Here is a 25,547-nt window from a genome sequence, read left to right as displayed (position 1 = left end):
TCTTCCTAACCTCTCTGCAAAACTTGCTCACAAAAAAAACTGAAACCCAACTGGCACTAGGATCAGCCCTGAGGAACTGCGTTGTCACCTTGCTTTCTTCAGAGTGCAATCAATTTACCACTAAGCTCTGTTGCCTGTCTCTCAACCTATTTTGGATCCAATCCACTGACTTGTTTTTCTGATAAAGCTGGGCCAGGCCTGGATTTACCCCCATTGAATGCATGACTGCAGCCTTGTTTTCCATAAAATAGCAGGACTAGAATTCTAGGCATTGAGTCAGCTGAACTCAGGACTGAGACTAGTTGGTATCCATAGTCCTACCCTGGCTCTTCATCCTCAGTATGACTCCTTACCATATGCCAGTGTCAGCAGCCAGCTGTGTGGTGTGTATATATCGCAGGCAGCAACATTATTCCTCTGAGCTGCCCAATCAATGGTGGAATAGTCTTGCACATACAGCTCCTGGACAGAGAAATAATAATTACACACGTCACAGACCAAAATGCATGACAGCAGTCATACACACTCAGCATGAAAAGCACCAAAATATGCAAGAAATATAGTGTGCAGCACATGAACAAAATATGGGATACACAGACACAAGCAGGAATTATGCAAAAGAACAACATATACATAAAACACAGGATACACAAACTATAAAAATGCAAAAGTGAATGAGGTTTATCATGAATGTGTTTAAAAGGAATAGAACAGGGGAATTTTTAAAAAAAATATTTATTTAATCTTATAAAGTTAAGCATAAGGTGGAAAAGTGGATAACTATAAAATCAACATAAGATTACAATCTGGGTGGTGAGGTGACCAGCCTCCACAATCTCCCCTAGGCTTCCATATCCACAGCCCCCAGTTTCCTGTGGCAGCTCAGGGAAGATTCTGGACCAAGAGCTCAGCATTCTACAACAAAGTTTCTCATATTCTGTGGCATTTATGTGATATATTTGCATATAGTAACATCTTTATAGTGATGCACATTTTTTTCATTCTAAAAGTAAGCAAGTTTTCAACCTTAATTGTGTATCTGTAAAATTTATTTTTGGATGGAGAGAAAAGAATATACGGTATCAGTGAGTGGTGGGGAAGTGGTAGTGGGGATCTTGGGGATGCAGGAGGAAGATCTCAAGATGGAAATAAGAATCGAGGACTAGATGTTGGGAGAGGAGAAAGAGGGATTAGGGATGAGAAAATGGAAAGGGAAAGAGAAGTAGAAGGATTGAGGATGGAGTATAGGGGGAAGAGTAGGCAGGAAAGTAATGCAATTGGATGGGGAAAAAGGAGGAGGAAGAGGAAGAGGAAGTTCTGGGATTGGTGGGAGGAGGAAGGATGTGGGAGGTAGAAGGACAGAGAAGAGATAGATAGGGTATAGGGGGTTATTCTAAGTATGAGGAGAGTAGGAAGCATCCGGATTTGGGGTTTCGTAACTCCTTGAGGACCTACATAAGAAGAGGTCACAACTCCTCTTTCTGGAACAAATCAGACAATTCTCGAGTCATCCCCTTCTGTGATCTGAATCTCCCCCAGGTCTGGCAAGCCCTTGACTGCATGTGGATCACCACCTGCCCCAGCATCCATAGGATCATCCCCAGTACCATCCCAAGGGTCAGGACCCAGATCCTCCTGTGGGACTTCCAAATCCTCCGAATCCCTGAGGTCCCCTCGTCCTCTCCCGAAGACATACATGACCTAGGCATTGGAGAAGGCCTCTAGCTCCTCCTCATGGAGCTGCCTTAACCCTCTTAGCGGGAGGTTGCAACTAGTGGGCTAGGGGGCTGCTTCTCTCCTGCTCCCCTCTTGGGCAAAAAGGCTTTATGAAGGAGCAGAACAAGCTCCAGTGAAAAACCGTCCATATCCATGGCTTTCTCATCCACTGCGTCCTCCTCAGACTCCCTCCCACTACCTTGATACTCTGATTTAGTCTGAACCATGGGAGCCAGCGGAGAGGAGTCCCTGGGCTCTCTGGATGCTGCCTGCTTCTTGCTATGTGAAACAGAAATGAATGCTGCCTCCTCGGCCCCACCGGAAGCCTCTGTAATGGACCCAGCTAGATTTAGTGACTCTTTGTGCTAGCTGCCTCAGTGGAGGTTCCTTCCCCTCCCAAGGCATAGGCAGTACAAAGTGCGGCTGCGTTGGGACAGCCACGTCCAATCCATAGGCCCAGCGGGCTCTCCCCCTTGCTCCTCAGCTGGTGCCATTACTGGTGTGCACGTGGCGCGATCAACTCAACTGCCATGATCCAAGAAGGCCTGCCGACAACGCAGGTCACTCACACTGAACTGTCCCAGTCCCCGGCGCTGACGAGGCCCCGGCGATTCCTTTTCCCATGGCACTAGCCACTCCGACCATAGACATACACCACCCGTTCTCACTTGTGCCTGCTTTCTCTTATTTTTCTTTTAAAGGCACAGCGCTCTAAAGAAAGGCACCACAGACACCAAACTACAGAAGAGCATATACTTCCCTGTTCCTGTGCTTGGCCAGTGGTGAGGGGGAGAAGACCTCGAAGGGAAAGAGGGAGCAGATCCCCTGGCTTTCAGTCCCTCCAGATGCTGAAGGCTAAGACAGTCCAGGGATAAGCAACCCCCCACTTGCCCAGCTCCACCTGAGGGATGGCCCATGAAGGTACCTAACACCTGGATTACACATGCAACTGAAGTTCTGCCTCTCTCGAAATATTCAATCTCTCTTTTTTTTTAAAAACTGTCACAGACTGCAGGGATAACACCCTCTACCATCTGCTGGAGACAAAGAAATACTGAGGGACTGCAAGTGGCACTCTCGGTTATGTAGCAGTGCCTGAAAAGTTTTATTCTCTGCCTCCATCTGCTGGCAGGGATGTAAAATCCACTTGTCTGGACTGATCTGGGGTATGAACAGGAAGACAGAATTGAAGAGGGAAGGATGGTGGGCTGGGCAAAAAGAAGGAATCAGAGGAGAAAGGCTCAAGAAAGAGAGGGGGAATGTGGAGAGAACTGAATGATGAAAACAGGCATTCGCATAAGCAGCAGTAATATAGATGTAAAACAGTAGTAAGACAGGCCAAGAGAAAATTTTAGTGGAGGAGTAACCTAGTGGTTAGAGCAGTGGGCTATGAACCAGGAGACCAGGGTTCAAGTCCCCCTGTCGCTCCTTGTGACCTTGGGCAAATCACTTTACCCTCCACTGCCTCAGGTACAATCTTAGGGGCCGATGCAATAAAAAGCACAGAAGGGGGGCACCATGCAATACCCAAATTGGGGGGTCGTGATCCCGCCGGGGTTACCGGCGTCTGTCTTCATAACTCGGCGGTCTGCCAAGATTTTTTTTTTTTTTTTTTACTTAAAAAAAAAGTACAGAAAAGCAGAAAAAACTGTCGCACTGTATTGCATCGGCCCCTTAGATTGTAAGCCCTCTGGGGATAGGGAAATACCTAAAGTACCTGAATGTAATCTGCTTTGAAGTGTTGAAAAAAATGTGAAAAGCAGAATATAAAAATATAAAATTTGAATCTAAATTTGAGAAGAATATTGCCAGAGAATCAAAAACTAACAATAAAATATTTGAAGCAAAAAGCCTGCGAGGGAGTCAGTTAGGCCACTAGATGACCAAGGGGCAGAAGGGGTGTTTAGGGAGGACAAGGACATAGCAGAAAAACTGAATAAATTCTTTGTCTTGATCTTTATTGAAGAGGATGCTGGGAATAAACCCATAACTGAAATATCATTTAATGGAGGAGATTCTGAGTAACTAAAACAAATATCTGATAATTAAGGTTGTAATCCTTACTGTACCTATATGTAATTTGCTTTGAGCATCAATGAAAAGGCATGAGCTAAATACATTTTTTAATTGTTTTATTGTGTAATATATCAGATTTACAGACTAAAGAACAACAAATCACCAGGACTCCATCTACCCCAAAATTCTAAAAGAACTAAAAAGGAAAATTAGTTTCTTACCTGATAATTTTTGTTCCTGTAGTACCAAGGATCAGTCCAGACTGCTGGGTTATGCCTCCCCTCCAGCAGTTGGAGTCAGAGAAAAGCTGAAAAGCACCCCCTAGATATACCGGTGTGCCACCTGCAATCCCTCAGTATAATCGATATCAAAGCAGAAGGAAGTAATCAAACACCTCCGCTGAATAAGCAACCTATTTAACTCAACCACTGACCAGATCAAATAGCAACATTGCTCTAAGGACTTAAAGAAGCCTGTCCCCCTATATAATATAATTTTTTTTTAATTTTATGATTTTATTAGATATTTTTGTTTATCATTGTTATTGACTCATGCGTTTATTATGTATGTTACTTATGTTAACCCGCATAGAAAGTTTGATATGCGGTATAAAGTACACAAAAAAAAAAATACTGAAATAAAAGAAAGCCGTTAAAACAGAATACTAGCACATAGCTCAACAAGCCACAAGACACACACCCCAATCTTATAGACTTCAGCTGCTCCACGGGTTCTAACCCAGCCCTGGAAGTACTCCACAATTTATTAGCATCTGATTTAGTAAAACGCTTCTCATCGGTTGATTCATATATAATCATGACATCATTAGTCACTATGGAACAGAGAAAAACATTGCATAATCAACCGATGAGAAGCGTTTTCCCCAAATCAGATGCTAATAAATTGTGGAGTACTTCCGGGGCTGAGTTAGAACCCGTGGAGCAGCTGACGTCTTTAAGGTTGGAGTGTGAGCTATGTGCTAGTATTCTGTTTTAACGGCTTTCTTTTATTTCAGTATTTGGTATCGTGCAAGAGTATCCCTTGACGCAGAGTTTTCATCTTGAAACACGGCGCATGTCAGGACTGTTGGGATTTGTTACACCAGATACATAAAGAAAAGCTAAGAAAAAAGAAAGGCCCAAAGATAAGTATTTGTTCTATTTAATTTTATTTGCAAAAGAAATACCAAAAAATATTCTTGAACTTCTGGACTGGTGATTATTGATAAAGCAATGAAGGCCTTTGTTGCCAGTAGTGCTTAGTATGATGGTCCTTTATTATACTTAAAGCGGGTACTCTTTTGTACTAATACAAACATTTTTGTGACTGTATTATTTTCGGTAAAAATCACTGTGTACGTTTTATGAATTGAAGATCCTGTAATCCCCAATAAATCTAATGGAAATAGAGGTATGTCTGTCCTACCTTGCTGCTGGTTCCCATGATTCCGTGGGTCACCCAGCAATTCCAAAGAGAGGACCAATATTCCCTCATTTTCCATGGGCAGTGGGCACAAAAAAAAGTTCTTGTGTGCAACAGTATAGAAATCTACATGCAGTGTTCTTTGAAACACCATTCGAGTTTCTTTTTCCTGTGCATGCTATGCTTTTCTATGTGCACAGGTATCTTACAGGGAACATTGGTGAGGGCCCAATTTTGCAGCCTTTACTGCAGCATAGGAAAATTGGTTCTTACCTGCTAATTTTCGTTCCTGTAGTACCACGGATCAGTCCAGACTGCTGGGTTTTGCCTCCCTTCCAGCAGATGGAGACAGAGAAAAAGCTTCAAGAGCACTCCCGTCTTAAGCCAGAGTGCTACCTGTGTCTCTTCAGTATTTCCCGTCTCCAGCAGATGAAGGTGGTGCAAAACCTGCGGTCCTGAACCAGTTTGGGTTAAAAAAAAAACAAAACCCAAAAGAAGCAGCTTTTCCTTCCTCCCAGGTGTCCTGCTGCTCTAAGACTGTTTTGGCTTTTTTTTAAACCCAATTGGTTCAGGACCGCAGGTTTTGCACCCCCTCCATCTGCTGGAGACAGAGAACTCTGGCTTAAGAGGGAGTGCTCTCGAAGTTTTTTTCTCTGTCTCCATCTGCTGGAAGGGAGGCAAAACCCAGCAGTCTGGACTGATCCAGGTACTTTCAGGAACACAGGAGACTGGGGACCCTGCTTATGTCTTTTCTTGGGGCATCAGGCCTTGGTGGCGTGTTTACCCTGCATTCCCCCAGGTTTGCCACTGAGAATTCCTCACCTGTCGGAGGCTACGAATAAGACTGTCTTCATCAGCTCTCAGTCGCGTAGCATAGCAGTAACTCATTGGCAAGTAAACCTGACGACAGTGACACCACAATGTAGAAGGGTGAGCAGGCATCCAGGCAGGAAAGAGCCTAGAAAGAACAACACTTCAAGTTATAAACATTAGTGCAATTAAGGACACATCCAGAAACAGAGATAGGGCAACAGCCAAAACTTATTTCATACACTGCTGCCAACATAATATAGGTAATTTTCAAAGAAACAGAGGGACCATGCACAAATAAGCATATATGCTAATTTATAAACTGACGGTATGCGCATATTTGCAGTATCCTGTTTAAACAAGAAAAAAAAGGGGCATTTAAGGGCTTTCTGGGGTGGGGGTTCAGAAGTACCCACAAAATTTGCTATTTTGTAAGTAGTAAATGTGCATACATTACCGAAAACATCTGAATACTTTTACATCTACTAATTCATCATTTATTTCTAAAATGTCTTTCCAGTCGAAGGAGTGTTACATAGAGAGTTGTAAACATAGTTATAAGAGACGTGGTCATTGTTAAAAAATACCATTCTAGAAGCACAGTCTAGATGTATTCCACACATTAAGAAAGGTGGAAAGAAGGCAAAACGATTCCTGGCATGGTTAAAAGGGGAGGTGAAAGAAGCTATTTTAGCCAAAAGATCTTCATTCAAAAATTGGAAGAAGGATCCAACAGAAGAAAATAGGATAAAACAAATGATGGCAAGTTAAATGTAAGACATTGATAAGTCAGGCTAAGAGAGAATTTGAAAAGAAGTTGGCTGTAGAGGCAAAAACTCACAGTAAAAACTTTTTAAAATATATCCAAAGCAGAAAGTCTGTGAGGGAGTCAGTTGGACCGTTAGATGATCGAGGGGTTAAAGGGGCACTTAGAGAAGATAAGGCCATCGCGGAAAGATTAAATGATTTCTTTGCTTCGGTGTTTACTGAAGAGGATGTTGGGGAGGTACCCGTAATGGAGAAGGTTTTCATGGGTAATGATTCAGATGGACTGAATCAAATCACGGTGAACCTAGAAGATGTGGTAGGCCTGATTGACAAACTGAAGAGTAGTAAATCACCTGGACCGGATGGTATACACCCCAGAGTTCTGAAGGAACTAAAAAATGAAATTTCAGACCTATTAGTAAAAATTTGTAACCTATCATTAAAATCAGCCATTGTACCTGAAGACTGGGGGATAGCAAATGTAACCCTAATATTTAAAAAGGGCTCCAGGGGCGATCCGGGAAACTACAGACCGGTTAGCCTGACTTCAGTGCCAGGAAAAATAATGGAAAGTGTTCTACACATCAAAATCACAGAACATATAGAAAGACATGGTTTAATGGAACAAAGTCAGCATGGCTTTACCCAGGGCAACTCTTGCCTCACAATCTGCTTCACTTTTTTGAAGGGGTTAATAAACATGTGGATAAAGGTGAACCGGTAGTTGTAGTATACTTGGATTTTCAGAAGGCGTTTGACAAATTTCCTCATGAGAGACTTCTAGGAAAAGTAAAAAGTCATGGGATAGGTGGTGATGTCCTTTCGTGGATTGCAAACTGGCTAAAAGAAAGGAAACAGAGTAGGATTAAATGGACAATTTTCTCAGTGGAAGGTAGTGGACAGTGGAGTGCCTCAGGGATCTGTATTGGGACCCTTCTTTTCAATATATTTATAAATGATCTGGAAAGAAATAAGACGAGTGAGATAATCAAATTTCAGATGACACAAAATTGTTCAGAGTAGTTAAATCCCAAGCAGATTGTGATAAATTGCAGGAAGACCTTGTGAGACTGGAAAATTGGGCATCCAAATGGCAGATGAAATTTAATGTGGATAAGTGCAAGGTGATGCATATAGAGAAAAATAACCTATGCTATAATTACACAATGTTGGGTTCCATATTAGGTGCTACAACTCAAGAAAGAGATCTAGGCGTCATAGTGGATAACACATTGAAATAGTCGGTTCAGTGTGCTGCGGCAGTCAAAAAAGCAAACAGAATGTTGGGAATTATTAGAAAGGAATGGTGAATAAAACGGAAAATGTCATAATACCTCTGTATCGCTCCATGGTGAGACTGCACCTAAATTTGTATACCCTGGAGGAGAAGAGGTGCAGGGGAGATATGATACAGATCTTCAGATACCTGAAAGGTTTTAATGAGGCACAACCGACAAACCTTCTCTGTTGGAAAGAAATCAGTAGAACTAGGGATCATGTAATGACACTCCAGGGAGGAAGACTCAAACCAACATCAGGAAATATTTCTTCACGGAGAGGGTGGTGAATGCCTGGAATGCCCTTCTGGAGGAGGTGGTGAAGGCAAAAACTGTGAAAGATTTCAAAGGGGCTTGGGATAAACACTGTGGATCCCTAAAGGCTAGAGGATGTAAATGAAAAAAAAAAAAAGTGCATGGGGGTAACACATACAACTTCTCCTAACTCAATTAGAAGAAATTAGTCTCTAAATTGATACTTAATGACCTAAACAATTACATTCTCAAATAAATTCCCACTTAGATATACTCAACCTAAAGTGAAGAACTATTGTTTATGCATACTCTTTGTAGTAAACTATGACTTTTACTCACCATGTCATCTACTATTCCTCTTTTAAGTACTGACTGAGTTATGAATGTATTGAACTGACCCATGAATGTATAGATCCATATTATGAATGTCTTATCAAACTATCGAATAACCATGATCTATGAATGTCTCTTTATTTAATTTATTTAAATGTTTTATATACTGTCATTCCATGTGAGAATCACTAGTTCATAACAGTTTACAGGTAAAACATTCATAAATTATAATGAATGTTACAAGGTGGTCAAACATTCATAATAAACAGAAGTAATACAATGGTTGACATATAACATGAAAACAAAGCTAGATTATAGGGGTTTGTGAGGGGGGTGTTATTGTTCAAAACTTATTTTGGTTGTCTGAATAATGGGGAACTGGGTGTTTCTGTCAAGTAGAAGGCATTTTTGAAAAGCCAAGTTTTTAAGTCACTCTTGAATTTCTTTTTGTCTGTTAATGTTCGAAGTTCCTCTGGCATGGAATTTCATAGTTTTGGGCCAGCAATTGATATCACTCTCTCTCTAATTTGTGAGAATTTCTTAAGTTCGGGATTTCTAGGAGGCCTTTGTTCTGTGATCTGAGAGTTTGCATGGGATTGTCTGGTTTAAATGTTATTCCCAGCAGATCGTTATTGTTAGTGTTAATGTTATTGAATATTATTGTTAGAACTTTATAATGTATTCTTGACACTACAGGACGCCAATGCAGAGCCATCTGTGTTGGGGTGATGTGGTCAAATTTCCTTCCTCCAGACAATAGTCTAGTTGTGGTTTTTTGCAGTAGTTGCAGAGGTTTTAAGTGACTAGCCGAAAGACCTAGAAGTAAGGAATTACAGAAATCCAGGTTTGAGAATAGAGAGATTGTAAAAAAACTGTTCTGAAACTTCTACTAAGCACAACAGATTTCAATCATCTCGATGTCCGCAGCTTATGGAAACCAGATCTAATCAGTTTATTTATGTGGGCTTTCACTGTCAAATTTTTATCGATTTGGACCCCTAGGTCTCTCACTTGTGTTTTTGGGGTTACTTGGCAACTTTCGAGATCTATCCCTGGGAGTATACATTTTGGTGGGTTGTGGCTCAACCAAATTATTTCAGTTTTTTGGGGGTTCATCAAGAGTTTCCACTGACCTAGTTTTTCTTTTATTTTAATCATATATTCAGAAATTAGTGGTGTTGTTTTTTCAAATGATTTTGTTAGAGGGATAAAGAATTGTAGATCATCCGCATATAGGAAGAAGTTTAATCCCAGGTCTGTTAGTAATTTGTATATGAGCAGCATGTAGATATGAAATAAAGTTGCTGATAGCAGTGATCCTTGCGGTATGCCTGTTGTGTTTTGGAAGGTGTCAGAGAAGTGATTGTCGAGTTTTACTTGAAATGATCTATCTGCGAGGAAAGAGGTAAACCATTTTAGCACATTGCCATCAATCCCGATGTTTTTCAACTGTTGGCATAGCAGGTTATGGTCAACAGTGTCGAAGGCAGCTGTTAAATCAAATCATGACCAGGCAGTATGATTCGTTTGAGTCAAAACCCGTAAAATAGGATCAGTTAAGGATTGAAGAAGTGTTTCTGTTGAGTGTTTTTTCCGGAATCCAAATTGGTTAGGATAAAGTGTCTTTTTGTCTTCAAGATGATTTTCTAATTGGTTAAGGACTACTTTTTCTAGTACTTTCGCAATGAAGGTTAAGTTGGAGATTGGTCGATAGTTATCCCAATCAGGTCTTCCAGATTTTTTTTTTTTAATTGGTTTTATAACTGCCTGTTTTAGAACTTGGGGCATATAACCTTCCGCAAGGGCGAGGTTGACTAGCACTGTGATTGTAGGGGTTATTGTCTGGTTTACTTGTTTCAGCAAGGTGGCTGGTATCGGGTCAAGGGGATGTGTAGCAGATTTAGTCTGGGTATAATTTTGCTTATCTTCAGTTTCAATACTCTATAAAATGATGGCCATTTATCTTCTGCAGACAGGTCTTCTGTTGCTATCAAAGGGTAGGAATAAGTGATTTGTTGTTTCAGCAACTTGATTTTTTCTGTTAGTGCTGTTGCGTAATCATTACATGATTTTGTAAAGTTAATGTTCATTGTAAAGAAGGGTCTTTAATTAGATTCTTAACTGTCTCAAATGAGTTTTAAGTTGAATATTACTCCATTTACCTGTTTTGAGTAATATTCTTTTTTTGATTTGTTCGTTTGTGTTTGGTATTGGGATAGGTATGATTTGTATCTTCTTAGTGATTCATCTGTAGGCTTTTTATCACCATCTTTTTTCTAGTTTTCTTAGTAGTTTTTTTTTTTTTTTGACTCCTTCAGTATTTCATTATACCAGGAGTTCATTTTTCTGATTTTCTTTACTTTTGTTTGTACTTTTTGTTTGGACTGGGCTATGTTCATCTGCAATTTCTTTGATTATATTTTCCCACAAATCAAATGCATAACAGCTGTTTAGGTTTAAATCATTAATTTTGATCTCTAATGCATTTGCTGGTGTTTCCATTTTTATTTTCTTTTTGAATGTTTGGGTGTTTTTCATTTCAGAGCTTTTCTTTATTTGTTTTTTGTATGATAGATCAGCTTTGATTAGATGGTGATTGGACTATGGGATTGTCTTGTGTTTAGTACTTATTTATTTATAAGCTTTTATATACCGATGTTCATGAAAAATCATATTGCATCGGTTTACATATAACTGAAGTTAGGATTACAAAAAACAGGGAGATTTTAACCGGGATAAACAACTACAGAGCGAGTCGACAAGCGGTGAGAGAAAAGGAGGAATAGCGGTGAAATATAAGTACAACATAACCAAAATATGAGTACAGAATGTAAATACATGAAGAGAATGAATAGTGATAAAAATATATGTATAAGTACAGCATAACCAAATAGAAATAAAGGTCCTTTAAACTGTATTAAGTGGGGCTGTGAGGTGTAAAGAGTCTGATAGCATACAGCAGGTCTTCAGGGAAACGCTTGGCTGAAGAGCCATGTCTTAAGTTTTTTTTCTGAACGTCCTTTGGCAGGTTTCTTGGTGAAGATCAGGTGGTAGAGCATTCCATTGGGTGGGCCCCGCCATGGAGAGGGCACGTTTTCTGAGAGAGGACTTGGCAGGGGGAGCATAGAGTGAACCTTTGTATACTGATCTTATAGGTCTGGCAGATGTATGATGCCGAAGAGGGATGATTAAATCAAGAGAGGTTTGCATGTGAATGGACTTGTGAATCAGCATTAGAGTTTTGTGAAGGATTCTGAATTTGATGGGGAGCCAGTGTAAATTTTTTAGAACAGGAGATATATGTTCTTCACTTTTGGGATTCGTCAGGATCCTTGCGGTAGAGTTCTGAAGCATCTGTAAGGGTTTGGTGGAAGAAGCAGGAAGGCCGAGTAGGAGGGAATTGCAATAGTCAATTTTTGAGAATATGATGGCTTGCAGAACCGAGTGGAAGTCATGTAGGTGCAGGAGGGGTTTAAGCTTTTTTAGGATTTGAAGTTTGTAAAAGCCTTCCTTTGTAGTATTGCTGATAAATGTTTTAGATGTAGCCTATTGTCAAGAGTGACTCAGAGGTCCCTCACATGGGTGATGGAGGATGGAAGTGGAGCAAGTAGGTTGCTGCAAGCTAGTTTATTATCGTTCTGTGAGATGATCAAGAGTTCGGTTTTTGATGTGTTGAACACTAGATTAAGGCTGGTTAATAGGAGGTTGATGGACTTTAGGTAACTGTTCCAGAAGTCGAGGGCTTTTGAAAGAGATGATTCGGTGACTGGAATGAGAATCTGGACGTCGTCCACGTAAATAAAGTGGGTTACCTTTAGATTTGAGAGGAATTGGCAGAGGGGGAGGAGATAAATGTTGAAAAGTGTAAGGGAGAGTGATGACCCTTGTGGGACTCCAAGTGTTGAACTAACTGGGTGAGATTCCTTGTTGCTTATTCTGACCTTGAATTTCCTATTGCAGAGAAAGGACTTAAACCAATTGAGGACAGATCCTGAGATGCCGATGTCAGAAAGATGATTGATTAGGATGGAGTGATTCACGGTGTCGAACGCCGCTGAGATATCAAGCAGTGCCAGGAGAAACATTTTTTTTTATCGAGGCCCAAGAGGATGTTATCTGTGAGAGAGATTAGAAGGGACTCAGTGTTCAGTGATTTAGGGAAACCGAATTGAGCTGGGGTGAGGATTTTGTGATCCTCAAGGTATTCAGAAAGCTGTTTGTTGATGATTCTCTCCATGAGTTTGGCAATGAAAGGGAGGTTGGCAATGGGTCGAAAGTTTGCCGGGTCAGTTGGATTCAGGTTGGGTTTCTTTAGCAGTGGTTTAATGGAGGCGAGTTTGAGAGAATCTGGAACTGAACCTTGAGATAGAGAACAATTGATAATCTCTGCGAGCGGCTTAGCAATTATATTAGGGATTTTGAGCAGTAGTTTGGAGGGAATAGAATCCGTTGGGTGATAGGCAGGTTTCATCTTTTTTAGTATGTTTTCTATTTTGAGGGGAGAAGTGGGATTGAAAGCATTGAAGTTGGCTTTCTGGGTAGAGGAATAAGGAGGAAGTGGTTGTGTCTTTAGGTGGCGAGCGGGGCTAAGAGGTTTAAGATTTTATTCTTGAAGAAGATAACCAGTTCTGAAGATTTGGATTGGGCTAGGTTGTCTGGGATGGTGGAAGAGGCTGGCTGAGTAAGATCCTTGACATAGGAGAACAGGGCCTTGGCGTCAAAGAAGAAGTGATGGATTTTGCGGGCGTAGAAGTCTCTCTTTGTACGGAGGATTGTATTTCTGTAATTGTGCATGGCTGCTTTATAGGTTGATAAAGAGGCTGTGGAGGGGTTCTTGCGCCATAGGTGTTCTTAAGAACATAAGAAAATGCCATACTGGGTCAGACCAAGGGTCCATCAAGCCCAGCATCCTGTTTCCAACAGTGGCCAATCCAGGCCATAAGAACCTGGCAAGTACCCATTCCATGTAACCATTGCTAATGGCAGTGGCTATTCTCTAAGGGGTAGATTTTCAGAGCCCTGCTCGCCTAAATCCGCCCAAAACCGGGCGGATTTAGGCGAGCAGGGCCCTGCGCGCCGGGAAGCCTATTTTACATAGGCCTCCCGGCGCGCGCAGAGCCCCGGGACTCGCGTAAGTCCCGGGGTTCTCGGAGGGGGGCGTGTCGGGGGCGGGCCCGGTCGTCGCGGCGTTCCGGGGGCGTGTCGGCAGCGTTTTGGGGGCGGGTACGGGGCGTGGCTACGGCCCGGGGGCGTGGCCGCGCCCTCCGTACCCGCCCCCAGGTCGCGGCCCGGCGCGCAGCAGGCCCGCTGGCGCGCGGGGATTTACGTCTCCCTCCGGGAGGCGTAAATCCCCCGACAAAGGTAAGGGGGGGGTGTAGACAGGGCCGGGCGGGTGGGTTAGGTAGGGGAAGGGAGGGGAAGGTGAGGGGAGGGCAAAGGAAAGTTCCCTCCAAGGCCGCTCCGATTTCGGAGCGGCCTTGGAGGGAACGGGGGGAGGCAGCGCGGCTCGGCGCGCGCAGGCTATACAAAATCGATAGCCTTGCGCGCGCCGATCCAGGATTTTAGTAGATACGCGCGACTACGCGCGTATCTACTAAAATCCAGCGTACTTTTGTTTGCGCCTGGAGCGCAAACAAAAGTAGGCTGTTCGCGCTCGTCTGAAAATCTACCCCTGTGTGAACTTAATAGCAGGTAATGGACTTCTCCACCAAGAACTTATCCAATCCTTTTTTAAACACAGCTATACTAACTGCACGAACCACATTCTCTGGCAACAAATTCCAGAGTTTAATTGTGCGTTGAGTAAAAAAGAACTTTCTCCGATTAGTTTTAAATGTGCCCCATGCTAACTTCATGGAGTGCCCCCTAGTCTTTCTACTATCCGAAAGAGTAAATAACCGATTCACATGTACCCGTTCTAGACCTCTCATGATTTTAAACACCTCTATCATATCCCCCCCCTCAGTCGTCTCTTCTCCAAGCTGAAAAGTCCTAACCTCTTTAGTCTTTCCTCATAGGGGAGTTGTTCCATTCCCCTTATCATTTTGGTAGCCCTTCTCTGTACCTTCTCCATCGCAATTATATCTTTTTTGAGATGCGGCGACCAGAATTGTACACAGTATTCAAGGTGCGGTCTCACCATGGAGCGATACAGAGGCATTATGACATTTTCCGTTTTATTCATCATTCCTTTTCTAATAATTCCCAACATTTTGTTTGCTTTTTTGACTGCCGCAGCACACTGCACCGACAATTTCAATGTGTTATCCACTATGACACCTAGATCTCTTTCTTGGGTTGTAGCACCTAATATGGAACCCAACATTGTGTAATTATAGCATGGGTTATTTTTTCCCTATATGCATCACCTTGCACTTATCCACATTAAATTTCATCTGCCATTTGGATGCCCAATTTTCCAGTCTCACAAGGTCTTCCTGCAATTTATCACAATCTGCTTGTGATTTAACTACTCTGAACAATTTTGTGTCATCTGCAAATTTGATTATCTCACTCGTCGTATTTCTTTCCAGATCATTTATAAATATATTGAACAGTAAGGGTCCCAATACAGATCCCTGAGGCACTCCACTGTCCACTCCCTTCCACTGAGAAAATTGCCCATTCAATCCTACTCTCTGTTTCCTGTCTTTTAGCCAGTTTGCAATCCACGAAAGGACATCGCCACCTATCCCATGACTTTTTACTTTTCCTAGAAGCCTCTCATGAGGAACTTTGTCAAACGCCTTCTGAAAATCCAAGTATACTATATCTACCGGTTCACCTTTATCCACATGTTTATTAACTCCTTCAAAAAAGTGAAGCAGATTTGTGAGGCAAGACTTGCCCTGGGTAAAGCCATGCTGACTTTGTTCCATTAAACCATGTCTTTCTATATGTTCTGTGATTTTGATGTTTAGAACACTTTCCACTATTTTTCCTGGCACTGAAGTCAGGCTAACCGGTCTGTAGTTTCCCGGATCGCCCCTGGAGCCCTTTTTAAATATTGGGGTTACATTTGCTATCCTCCAGTCTTCAGGTACAATGGATGATTTTAATGATAAGTTACAAATTTTTACTAATAGGTCTGAAATTTCATTTTTTAGTTCCTTCAGAACTCTGGGGTGTATACCATCCGGTTCAGGTGATTTACTACTCTTCAGTTTGTCAGTCAATCAGTTTGTCATAGTTCCTGTTTGAAATGTTTTAGTTCTGGTGTGAACCAAGTTTTTTATTCTTGATGGAGAGATTTAACTCTTTTTCCTTCAGAGGGCATAAATTATCTGCCACCTTTACTTATATTGTAGCAGTTGGGATTTGCAAATATGAGATCAAGTTTATTGCCAGCTTTGAGGGTGGCTTCAGAGACGTTTCTTGTGAGCCGTTGTGATCTTTATTAGGAATGACGGTATATAAAACGCTTAAATAAATGATTAAATAACCTTGCTGGTGTGGTGGTTACTACCCTTAACTGTTGATGGAACTCCATTATTGCTGTTTTTCCGGCAGGGGAGCAGAGAGGAAAAGGGGAATGAGATTCAGACAGCAACCAACAAGGACATTGGATTTTATGGTCTGGGAAAACAAATAAGCATGAGGGTAACTTGTTGGTGTGGCAGTTACTACCCTTAACCAATATGCCTGATACTTTGAATGCAATTCCAACATTGTTCTCTGCTTCAACAGCAAGAGATAAAGAAAAATTGGTTCTTACCAGCTAATTTTTGTTCCTGGAATACCACAGATCAGTCCAGACAAGTGGGTTTATACATCACTACCAGCAGATGGAGGCAGAGAACAAAACTTTGAGGCACTGCTACTTAACTGAAAGTGCCACCTGCAGTCCCTCAGTATTGACCTGAACCAAAGCCAAGATGAATAACTCCAAAACACCAGAATCTCCTCCCTTAAAAAATCTGGGTAATAAATTGGAACTCCCAATGAAGCTGACCCTTGAATTTCGAATCTCAAACAAAATGAGAACTATATTCAATTATCTTCTGCAGAACAAAATTAAACTCTACATAACCAGCAGCAGTCAGAATCAGGAAAGGTCTTTCGAAAAATAATTATAATCAGAATGGGCCAGGAGTCTGGACTGATCTGTGGTATTCCAGGAATGAAAATTAGCAGGTAAGAACCAATTTTCCTTTCCTGTTCATACCCCAGATCAGTCCAGACAAGTGGGATGTACCCAAGCCCTTTACCCTGGGTGGGATCCCAAAAGACCTGCATGCAGCACACTTTCCCCAAAAGTGCCCTCCTCCAGGGTCCTGACATCCAAATGGTAATGTTTGGTGAAAGTGTGCAAAGTGGACCACATTGCTGCCCAACAAATCTCCTGTGGTGACACCAACTGACGCTCCGCCCAGAAGGCTGCCTGTGCCCTAGTGGAATGTGCTTGCAATCCCTCAAGAATCGGCCAACCTTTACAAATATAGGCCGAACAATAGTCTCCTTCAACCTATGAGAAATTGCACTCTTAGATGCCTTGCCACCTTTCTTTGGTCCATTGCATAACAAAAAGATGGTCATAGGTCCAAAATTCATTAGTGACCTTGAGATATCTTAGCAGAACCAGAAGCACATCCAAAAGATAAAATTCATTCACACTGGGAGAATTGGACATTAGATGAGAAAATCCCAGCAACACAACTGTATGGCTAAGATGAAAGGCGGACACCACCTTGGGCAAAAAGGAAGGAACCACTCACAACGAGACTCCCTCATCGGAAATCCGCAAAAAGGGCTCCCTGCATGATAAGGCTTGGAGCTCAGAAATCCATCTACCCGAGCAAATTGCCACCCGAAAAACTGTCTTCAGAGTAAGATCCTTCAGTGAAGCTCTGCGTAATGGTTCAAAAGGAGAACCACATAGAACCCGCAGAACCAAATTAAGATTCAAGGATGAACAAAGTCTTCGGACTGGAGGACGCAAATGCTTTGCTCCCTTTAAAAAATGCAGTACATCCAGATGCGAAGCTAAGGGTCTTCCCTGCAACCTTCCTCTGAAACAGCCCAAGGCTGCAACTTGGGCTTGGAGCGAATTATAGGCCAAACATTTAAACAAGTCCTGTAAGAATGCCAAGACTTGGGCCGCACTAGCCTGTAAGAGCTCAGCATTATGGACTCCACACCAGGCCTCAAAAACTCTCCAAACTCTGATATAAGCCAAAGAAGTGAAGGATTTTCTAGCATGAAGCAGAATAGAAATCACCGGCTTGGAATATCCCTTCAAGCAAAAACATCGCTTTTCAAAAGCAAGCCGCTAGACAAAAGTGCCTGCAACAGGGGAACCACAAGATGGGTCCCCTGTTGCAGGCAGACCCTCCATGTGGCTTAATCGAATGGGCCCATCTATCGCCAGCTGTACCAGAACCACAAACCATGGACGACGCAGCCACTCTGGTGCTACCAGGATCACTCGGCCGTGATGTTGTTCAATGCGTCGTAGCATGGAGGGAAGACACACAGTAGAAGCATCTCTGGGAGTTCGATCCCTATGGAGTCGAACTCCCTTCGGCGACTGAAAACTTGGTTGCCTTGGCATTCTTTTTTGTTGCTATGAAGTAGAACTGGGGCTCTCCCCACCTACACCAAAGAAGGGTAAAGGTCTCCGCCGACAATTCCCATTCTCCTGGGTCCAGCCACTGCCTGCTGAGATAATCTGCCTGCACATTATCCACCCCTGCTACATGAGACGCTGTGAGAGCCATTAGATGAATTTCTGCCCAGGCAAAGCGCTCATGAACTTCTTGGGTCACCAGGCGACTCTTCGTTCCATCCAGTTGATTGATATAGGCCATCGTTGTTGCATTGTCCAAGAACACATGTAATGTCCATCCCTGAATCTGAGGGAGAAAGAACAGTGCTCTCTGAACCATCAAAGTTTCCAGATGGTTGATTGACCAGGATGCTTCCACCGGGGACCATTGCCCTTGGGTCGCTGAACCCCGACACACCGCTCCCCAACTGCTGAGACTGGCATCTGTGATGACTACCACCCAGTCCGGAACTTCCATATCCATTCCCTTCTCCAAACTGGACCTTAGATAGCCACCATGAGAGACTGGACCTGGCTTCCTCCTGAAGCAGTAACAGAAGCTAAAATTCCTCTGACACCGGATTCCAACGGGACAGGATAGCTTTCTGTAGTGGACACAAGTGTGCAAAAGCCCTTGGGACCAGATACAGCGTATAAGCTATGGACCCTAGAACCTGCAAATAATCCGAGACCTTGGGGACCCATATGTCCCGCAATCGCAGTACTTGCAACTGCAACTTCAGGATCCTCTCCGGGGTGAGAAACACCCTGCCTATCCGGGTGTCGAATCGTGCCCCCAGATAATACAAGGACTGGGATGGGATCATCTGGCCCTTCGCCACGTTTATCACCCAGCCCAGGGACTCCAGGAACTCCATCACTCACTGAATGGAGGCGAGACACTTCACCTCTGACTCCGCCTGTATTAGCAAATTGTCAAGATACAGGTGGACTAGTATCCCCTCCATTCTGAGAGTTGCCGCGACTACTACCATCACCTTTGTGAGCATCCTCGGTGCTGTAGCAAGCCTAAAAGGCAGAATTCGAAACTGAAAATGCTCTCCTAGTAGAGTGAAGCGCAGGAACGTCTGATGATCCACTCTGATAGGAATGTGGAGATATGCCTCCGTCAAATCGAGAGAGGTCAGAACTCTCCCTTGCATACCGCCACAATCACTAGCCGCAATGTTTCCATTCGAAAATGGACCCGCAATGCTGCATTGCCCTTTTGCAGATCCAGGATGGGGGCCGAAACGAGTCCTCCTTCTTGGGAACCACAAAGTACACGGAATACCTTCCCTGACCGTGTTCCCCTTGCAGTACCAGAAGAATGGCTTCCAATTGCTGCAGCCGAAACAGAGTGTCCCGCACTGCTGCCCATCTGGCGGGCGAGGCGCAATGGGACACCACGAAAGCATCCTTGAGAAAATTCTAATGCATAGTTATCTCATATTACTTCCAGCACCCACTGATCCGAAGTAATTCTGGTCCACTCTTCGTAGAAGCGGGATAACCTTCCTCCGACCGTCATGAGGGAAGTGTGGACCAGCCTGCCTTCATTGGGTGGACCTGACAGCTCTGGACCTGTCTGGAGCTGTCTCTGGCTGGCCTGTGGGTCCCCCGAAAGGACTGCTGCCATTCTGATACTTGCTTTTGTAAAGAACTGGACAAATTTCTGCTGGCACAAAATCTCCTCATCTCACAGAAGCAAGACCGTGGTGGAAAGACCTTCTTAGTGCACTTCTTATCCTCTGGCAACCTATTTCCCTTAGAGTCTGCCAGGTGCTTCATTAGCTTCTCCAGGTCTTCGCCAAACAATAACTGGCCCTTAAAAGGGAGATTAGCCAGCTGTGCCTTTGACCAAACATCCACCAACCAATTGCACAGCCACAGAAGTCTTCTTGCAGCTACTGCAGAGACCATATTCCTAGCCGAAGTACGGAGGATATCATACAGGGCATCCGCCACATAAGCCACACCCACTTCCAAGTGAGCATCCTGATCCGCCGCATGGACAGCTCCGGTCATTTCCTGTGCCTTCTGCACCCAGCACCGACAAGCCCTCTGCATAAGGCTAGCAAAGACTTCAGCCTTAAGGCTCAGAGCTGAGACCTCAAACAGCCTCTTCAACAGGATCTCCAGCTTTCAATGTTGAACATCCTTTAAAAGCCACTGACCTGTCACTAAAATGATTGTCTTCTTGGTCACTGCCAACACCGCTGTGTCCACCTTCAGCAATTTCCACTGCTCCAAAATGTTCTACGGCAGGGGGTATAATCTGGCCATAGCCCTGGCCATCCTCAATCCAGCCTCTGAGGAATCCCACTCCTGGTCAATCAACTTCTGCATCTGCTTCGGCAAGGGGGAATGTCCTCTGTGGTCCTCACAGTCTCTCCAACATCGGGTTTACCCCCCTCCTCCGTATCAAAGTCTTCTTGAGCCACCTTAATCCCCATTTCTTCCAGAACTTGAGGGATGAGAAGCTGCAATTTGTCATCCCCTTCTGCCAGAGGAACCTTGTCCGCATCCGGGTCCCCCAGCGGTCCAGTCCCTGAGTCTGTGCCTTGACCTGCAGCCTGGTCCATGGGCGGATCCTGCGGAGGCTTCTTAAGCCTGCCTTGGGCCGGCTGAGAGGCTGGATGCTTAGCCGCCAGCTCTTGCCTGGTGAGATAAGCCTCATACATAGCAAATTACAGTCTGAGGAAAATCCACCATGGTCCCCCTGATCCATGGCGCTGAACTCCTTTCCGTGCCCATTGGCACTTCATCACGCCCCCCTCCCTCCCCCCCAATGCCTGCAGCACAGGAGAACGTGGGGAAGGGGAGTCCCTGACTTCCCCATTCAATGTAGGGCTCCTGCCACATGGAGCTAAAATGGCTGCCGACTCCTAGCCCTCCCCCCCCCCCCCCCCGGGGCCTGCAGCACAAGTGCATGGCCTGCTCCTGGTTACCTGTGTGGAGGTTCCCACCCCTCTAGACACAGGGCTGGCAGAGAAGGGCCGCGCTGAGGCGAAGGCGCCTCCCCCTGCAGACCCGACAGGATTTCCCGTGCTCAGTTGTCATCAGCATGATGCGCACATGTGGCCTAGCCTGCAGCTAAAAATAAACCGGAAAGCAGGAGAAAAACAAAACACTGCAGTTGCACCGTTGTCCGGCTCTGGGTGCTGAACAGACAGCATGAGCCACACAAGCCTCTCCTTCCACCGATGAAGGGCCAACACAGCTGAGGGAGGGAAAAAACAGACACTGAAGGCCCAGACAGTCACCCAGGCTCCCCAGCCCCAAATAGGGTAAACAAAAGGATACTCTCCTGCTTCTGGGGCTCCAGGAAGCTGCAGCAGGCCAATTTAGGAAGACGACTCTCAGGGGGAGTGAGGGAACCTGGCTTTCCCTCCCCTTGGAATCAAGGGTTGAGCCTAGCCAGGGATATCCAATCCCCCGGTCACCCTGCTCGACCAGAGGGACGTCAACGAAGGCGCCTAACACCTCTGGGAGCTCCAGTCTTAACTACACTAATCTAAGTTTACTTTTTTTTTTTTTTTATCTAACAGACTGCAAGTTTGTACCTCTACCATCTGCTAGAGGCAGAGAAATACTGAGGGACTGCAGGTGGCACTCTCAGTTAAGTAGCAGTGCCTCAAAGCTTTGTTCTCTGTCTCCATCTGCTGGTAGGAATGCATAAACCCACTTGTCTGGTCGGATCTGGGGTATGAACAGGAACAGGGAATTGGACTCAGACAGCAACCAACAAGGGCCCAGACTTTGATGGTTTGGGAAACTAAATAAGGGGGCGACTTGTTTAACTTGCTGGACAGTCTGGATGGACCGCTTGGTCCTTTTCTGCCATCATTTTCTATGACTACATCTCCCAGAGGGCTAAGAGGCTGAGAAACCAAGAAGTTTCACAAGATTAGAGAGCAACCCAATATACAAAGCTGGTGGGAGAACCAGGAGGAGGACAGCAACAGAGGAAGCAGCTGGTAATGGATGGTAGAGCAAGATCCCCTTGGATTGCAGGGGGTGGAGTTGGAAAACACAGATATGTGAGTGGAAACATGAGTTTTTGGCTTTCCTCCAGAAAGAGAGGTGGCAATCCCCCTCAGCTCTGGAGAAGCACTGAGCTAGGGGAAGGGAATTTCAGAGTGTTTGTGATGGAGGTTGAACTCTGAAGTTAGGCACAGCCTAATTGAACTATATTGTGGAGGAAGCATTGTGCCAGCAAAGCTTTAGGGAACTGAGTTTAAAGCCTTTGCTGTTATAGCTGTAGTGCCGGGACGGGCACCGCCTCACTGGATTCTATTTGGGAAGTAGCTGTGCTGGGGTAAAACACAGCCTTACTGAACAGTTTTGCATTTAACCCATGTGTGTCAGGACTCATCTCTGCTTCAAGCCATATCCAGGTTTTGTGGGGTGCAGAGGAAGTGCAAGTAGCAGAATTCCACCCGGCGGGCACTTACACTATATTTTACATCACCCTTAACTCGTCTTGACATCTTGAAAGCTATTCACAGTCTTATTGAGATAGGCCAATAAAATATATCTTACTTGCAGCTATTTACTAGCATTTATTTATACTTCATCATGGGGGAGGGAAGGAGAAAAAAAGCTTCTACCTACCACATCTCCGGGAAAAGGGTGTTCATGCCCTCCCAGCTATAAACATTCAGAACTGCCAACCAAAATTTACCCCAGGATGGGATGCCAAGTGCGCCACCTAAGGAGAAAAGAAGGACATAGGGAATAAAACACCAGTGTTGGATCTACCCTAAAGGTAGTCTCCTGTCATGAGAATACTGCTGCATACATCACAATCAGATTTAATTCCTGGACCCCAGTTTCTGCTCCTCAGGCTGGTAGAAACTGGGAATATTGCAGAGGCAGTTCCTAGTGAAGAAGGCATCTCAAGCATCATACAACAGCAAATTCTACTCATGTGCTGCAGGTTGCATGTGCACCAAGTTACCAGAAGTGGACTGTGGTCCCCTGCAGAGGACAGTCATGGTGATGATAGGGAGAAAGTTGAGGCATAACTACAGAAAACCCTTTGTGGTTACAAATTAAGACCTTTGGCACTCCAGACTCTCCCCCTATTAAGCAGTAGTAAGCAGGGCTGGGCAGGTTCTGATTTTGCATCAACCTTAAGTGTGGAGGAATGAGATTAAGGCCAGAGAGCGATACAGAGCAGACCACAACATGGTGGTCTGAGTTCTCACAGCCAAATTAAGAGGGGATATTTTTCCTTAAAACAACCCAAAACTAATTATCAGATAGAGAAGGCTGACTACGCATACGTTTTATGCATGGACTTTGCACAAATTTTCAAAGAGAAAGTAGGCACATACTTTAACATTGAAAATTGCTGAGGTTACAAAGCACTAAGCACTTGCACCTGCTTTTTGTGCGGGTAGAATTTTGCTTAAAAAGTACACGGAATGATTTTAAAAAACAATTTAAGCACATATTTTTCATCAACTGATTAACCTACACCCCAGGGAACACTGCCTTTCAATGTGGTTTAAAATTTGCATTGTAGATATGGACTTCAATTTCAGTTTTTAGTTTATTTTTCCAAGGAATTTAACAATGTTTTAAACAAGAACAAATATTTACCTGGAAAAATGATGTCATGTTTTTCCATTGAATTCGCCTGTCATTGTTCTTGTTTTAATAAACTCTGATAAATTCCTGTGTAAAATAAAATAAAAATTGAAATCCAAGGTCCCTAACTGTAGAACATATGTACCTTTCACCACAAAGAGGATGAGCATTTTTCAGACAGTCGATTTTAACAGGTAAATCATTTTTGCTCAAGATAATGACTTCCAAAATTGCTCTCTCAATTCTATGTATCAATACAGACTCAAAGAAGAAAATCTTTATATCCTGTGACAATAATAACAGTCATACTGCGAGTGCCTTCGGGCAGAGCTAAACTGCTTCAGATGGCCTTGATACAAGTAGAATTGATCTCATAAATAAAATCTGTACTGAAGCAGGGCCAATAGTTAAGCTAGTAGAGAACAAAATTACATTTTCTGCTGCTTCCTAACACCATACACTCTATTATCTTGTTTACTTAGATTATCAGCCTGGCCTAGTTTTCTCTGAAACAGGGGTTCTTTTCAGCTTCAAAGTTTCACAGACCCCTAGACACTTATCTTTAATTTTGGCATGCCATGACAAAAGAAATAATGATGTGCACTCCAGAATCATTCCTAATTCCTAAATCTTTGATCTAAAATGAATACGTAAGGAGGACAATTTCCAAAGCTATTTAAAAATTACCCTCATAATTGAAGGTTGAAGCCATTATACCTTCCACTACAGCTGCAATGGGGAAAAGGAAGCAAATTCAAAAAAGTTAACAGGTTTGGCAACTCAGTGTGACCTGGCAGAAAATCTGTTTGCAGCATTCATAAAGAAATGTTCCATCTTCTTATTTTTCTTCCTCTTCTCTGTATATTTTCTAGTTCCGCTATATCTTTCTTGAGATGAGTTGATCAGAACTGCACATAGGGGCATGGTGATATTCACTTTTATTCTCCATTCCATTCCAAAAATTAACAACATTTTATTTACTTTTCTGATAGTTGCAGGACACTGAGTTGAGGATTTCAATGTATTGCCCACAATAACTCCAAGATCCTTTTCCTGTATGGTTCCTCCTAATACAGAGCCCAACATTGCATCTGCTATTTAGATGCCCAATTCCCAAGGTCCTTTTGCAGTTCGTGAAAGTCTGTATGTTTTAACTGCTTGAATATTTTTGGTTACTTCTTGTTCCCTCTTCCAGATTGTGAAACACTGGTCTCTGTACAGATCTCTGGGTACTCCACTATTTATATTTCTCCATTGGTAACTGTGAGGCAGTGCCCCTAGTATTCCCCTATTTACCTGTGCAGGACCGGGCTAGATGCCTGGTGCACCTTAAATGACTTAAGGAGAGTATGCTCTGTGGGTGGGACCCTGCGGGGCAGGTGGAGCTCACAGGGCATAACCAGAGACTGGAGAATAAGAGCTGGAATCTAGGAGGGGATAACAAGACTAGGCCAAGTTTCCAGGAGGAAGGAAGTTCCTGTCAGCACTGTCCAAAGACTGAGCTGAGATGAAGCAATACAATGTAAGTAAAGAATGTACATTGTCTGAGGAGAAGACAGTCTATGGATGGGCATATGTGAGGTTATAATGAAGAGATACTGTTTTAAGAAGGCTGGAATCAATCTAATTTGTCTCCAGGCTTGTGGAAATCACTGTTCATTCCCACAGTAAAATTAACCATTTAGTTCTATTCTTTGCTTATCTTTTAACTAATGTACAGTAAAACATTGCCTTTTATCAATAACTTTTTAGCTTGAGAAGTTTCTCATAAGGAACTTTATTAAACATCTTCTGAAAAAGCAAATAGC

The 25,547-nt window shown here is 43.5% G+C and overlaps 1 protein-coding gene across 3 annotated transcripts in view; it reads right to left on the bottom strand.

Moving 5' to 3' along the window:
• The window catches only part of LSS (lanosterol synthase), a 213,462-nt gene that overhangs the window by 121,256 nt on the left and 66,659 nt on the right, over nt 1–25,547 (bottom strand). For all 3 annotated transcript variants that reach the window (XR_003857491.1, XM_029606733.1, XM_029606732.1), the window contains 3 exons: nt 22,759–22,855; nt 5,977–6,112; nt 354–462 (listed from right to left, as the gene is read on the bottom strand). Coding sequence is in view for 2 of the 3 variants with exons in the window: in XM_029606733.1 (XP_029462593.1) it covers nt 354–462; nt 5,977–6,112; nt 22,759–22,855 (342 nt within the window). In the remaining variant the exon portion in view is untranslated. The remainder of the gene's footprint in view (nt 1–353; nt 463–5,976; nt 6,113–22,758; nt 22,856–25,547) is intronic.

Source organism: Rhinatrema bivittatum, chromosome 6, assembly GCF_901001135.1.
Source record: "Rhinatrema bivittatum chromosome 6, aRhiBiv1.1, whole genome shotgun sequence".
In the NCBI taxonomy this organism is placed as follows: Eukaryota; Metazoa; Chordata; class Amphibia; order Gymnophiona; family Rhinatrematidae; genus Rhinatrema; species Rhinatrema bivittatum.
The sequence above is the reverse complement of the archived record's forward strand: the minus strand, read 5'-3'. Positions and strand labels throughout refer to the sequence as shown.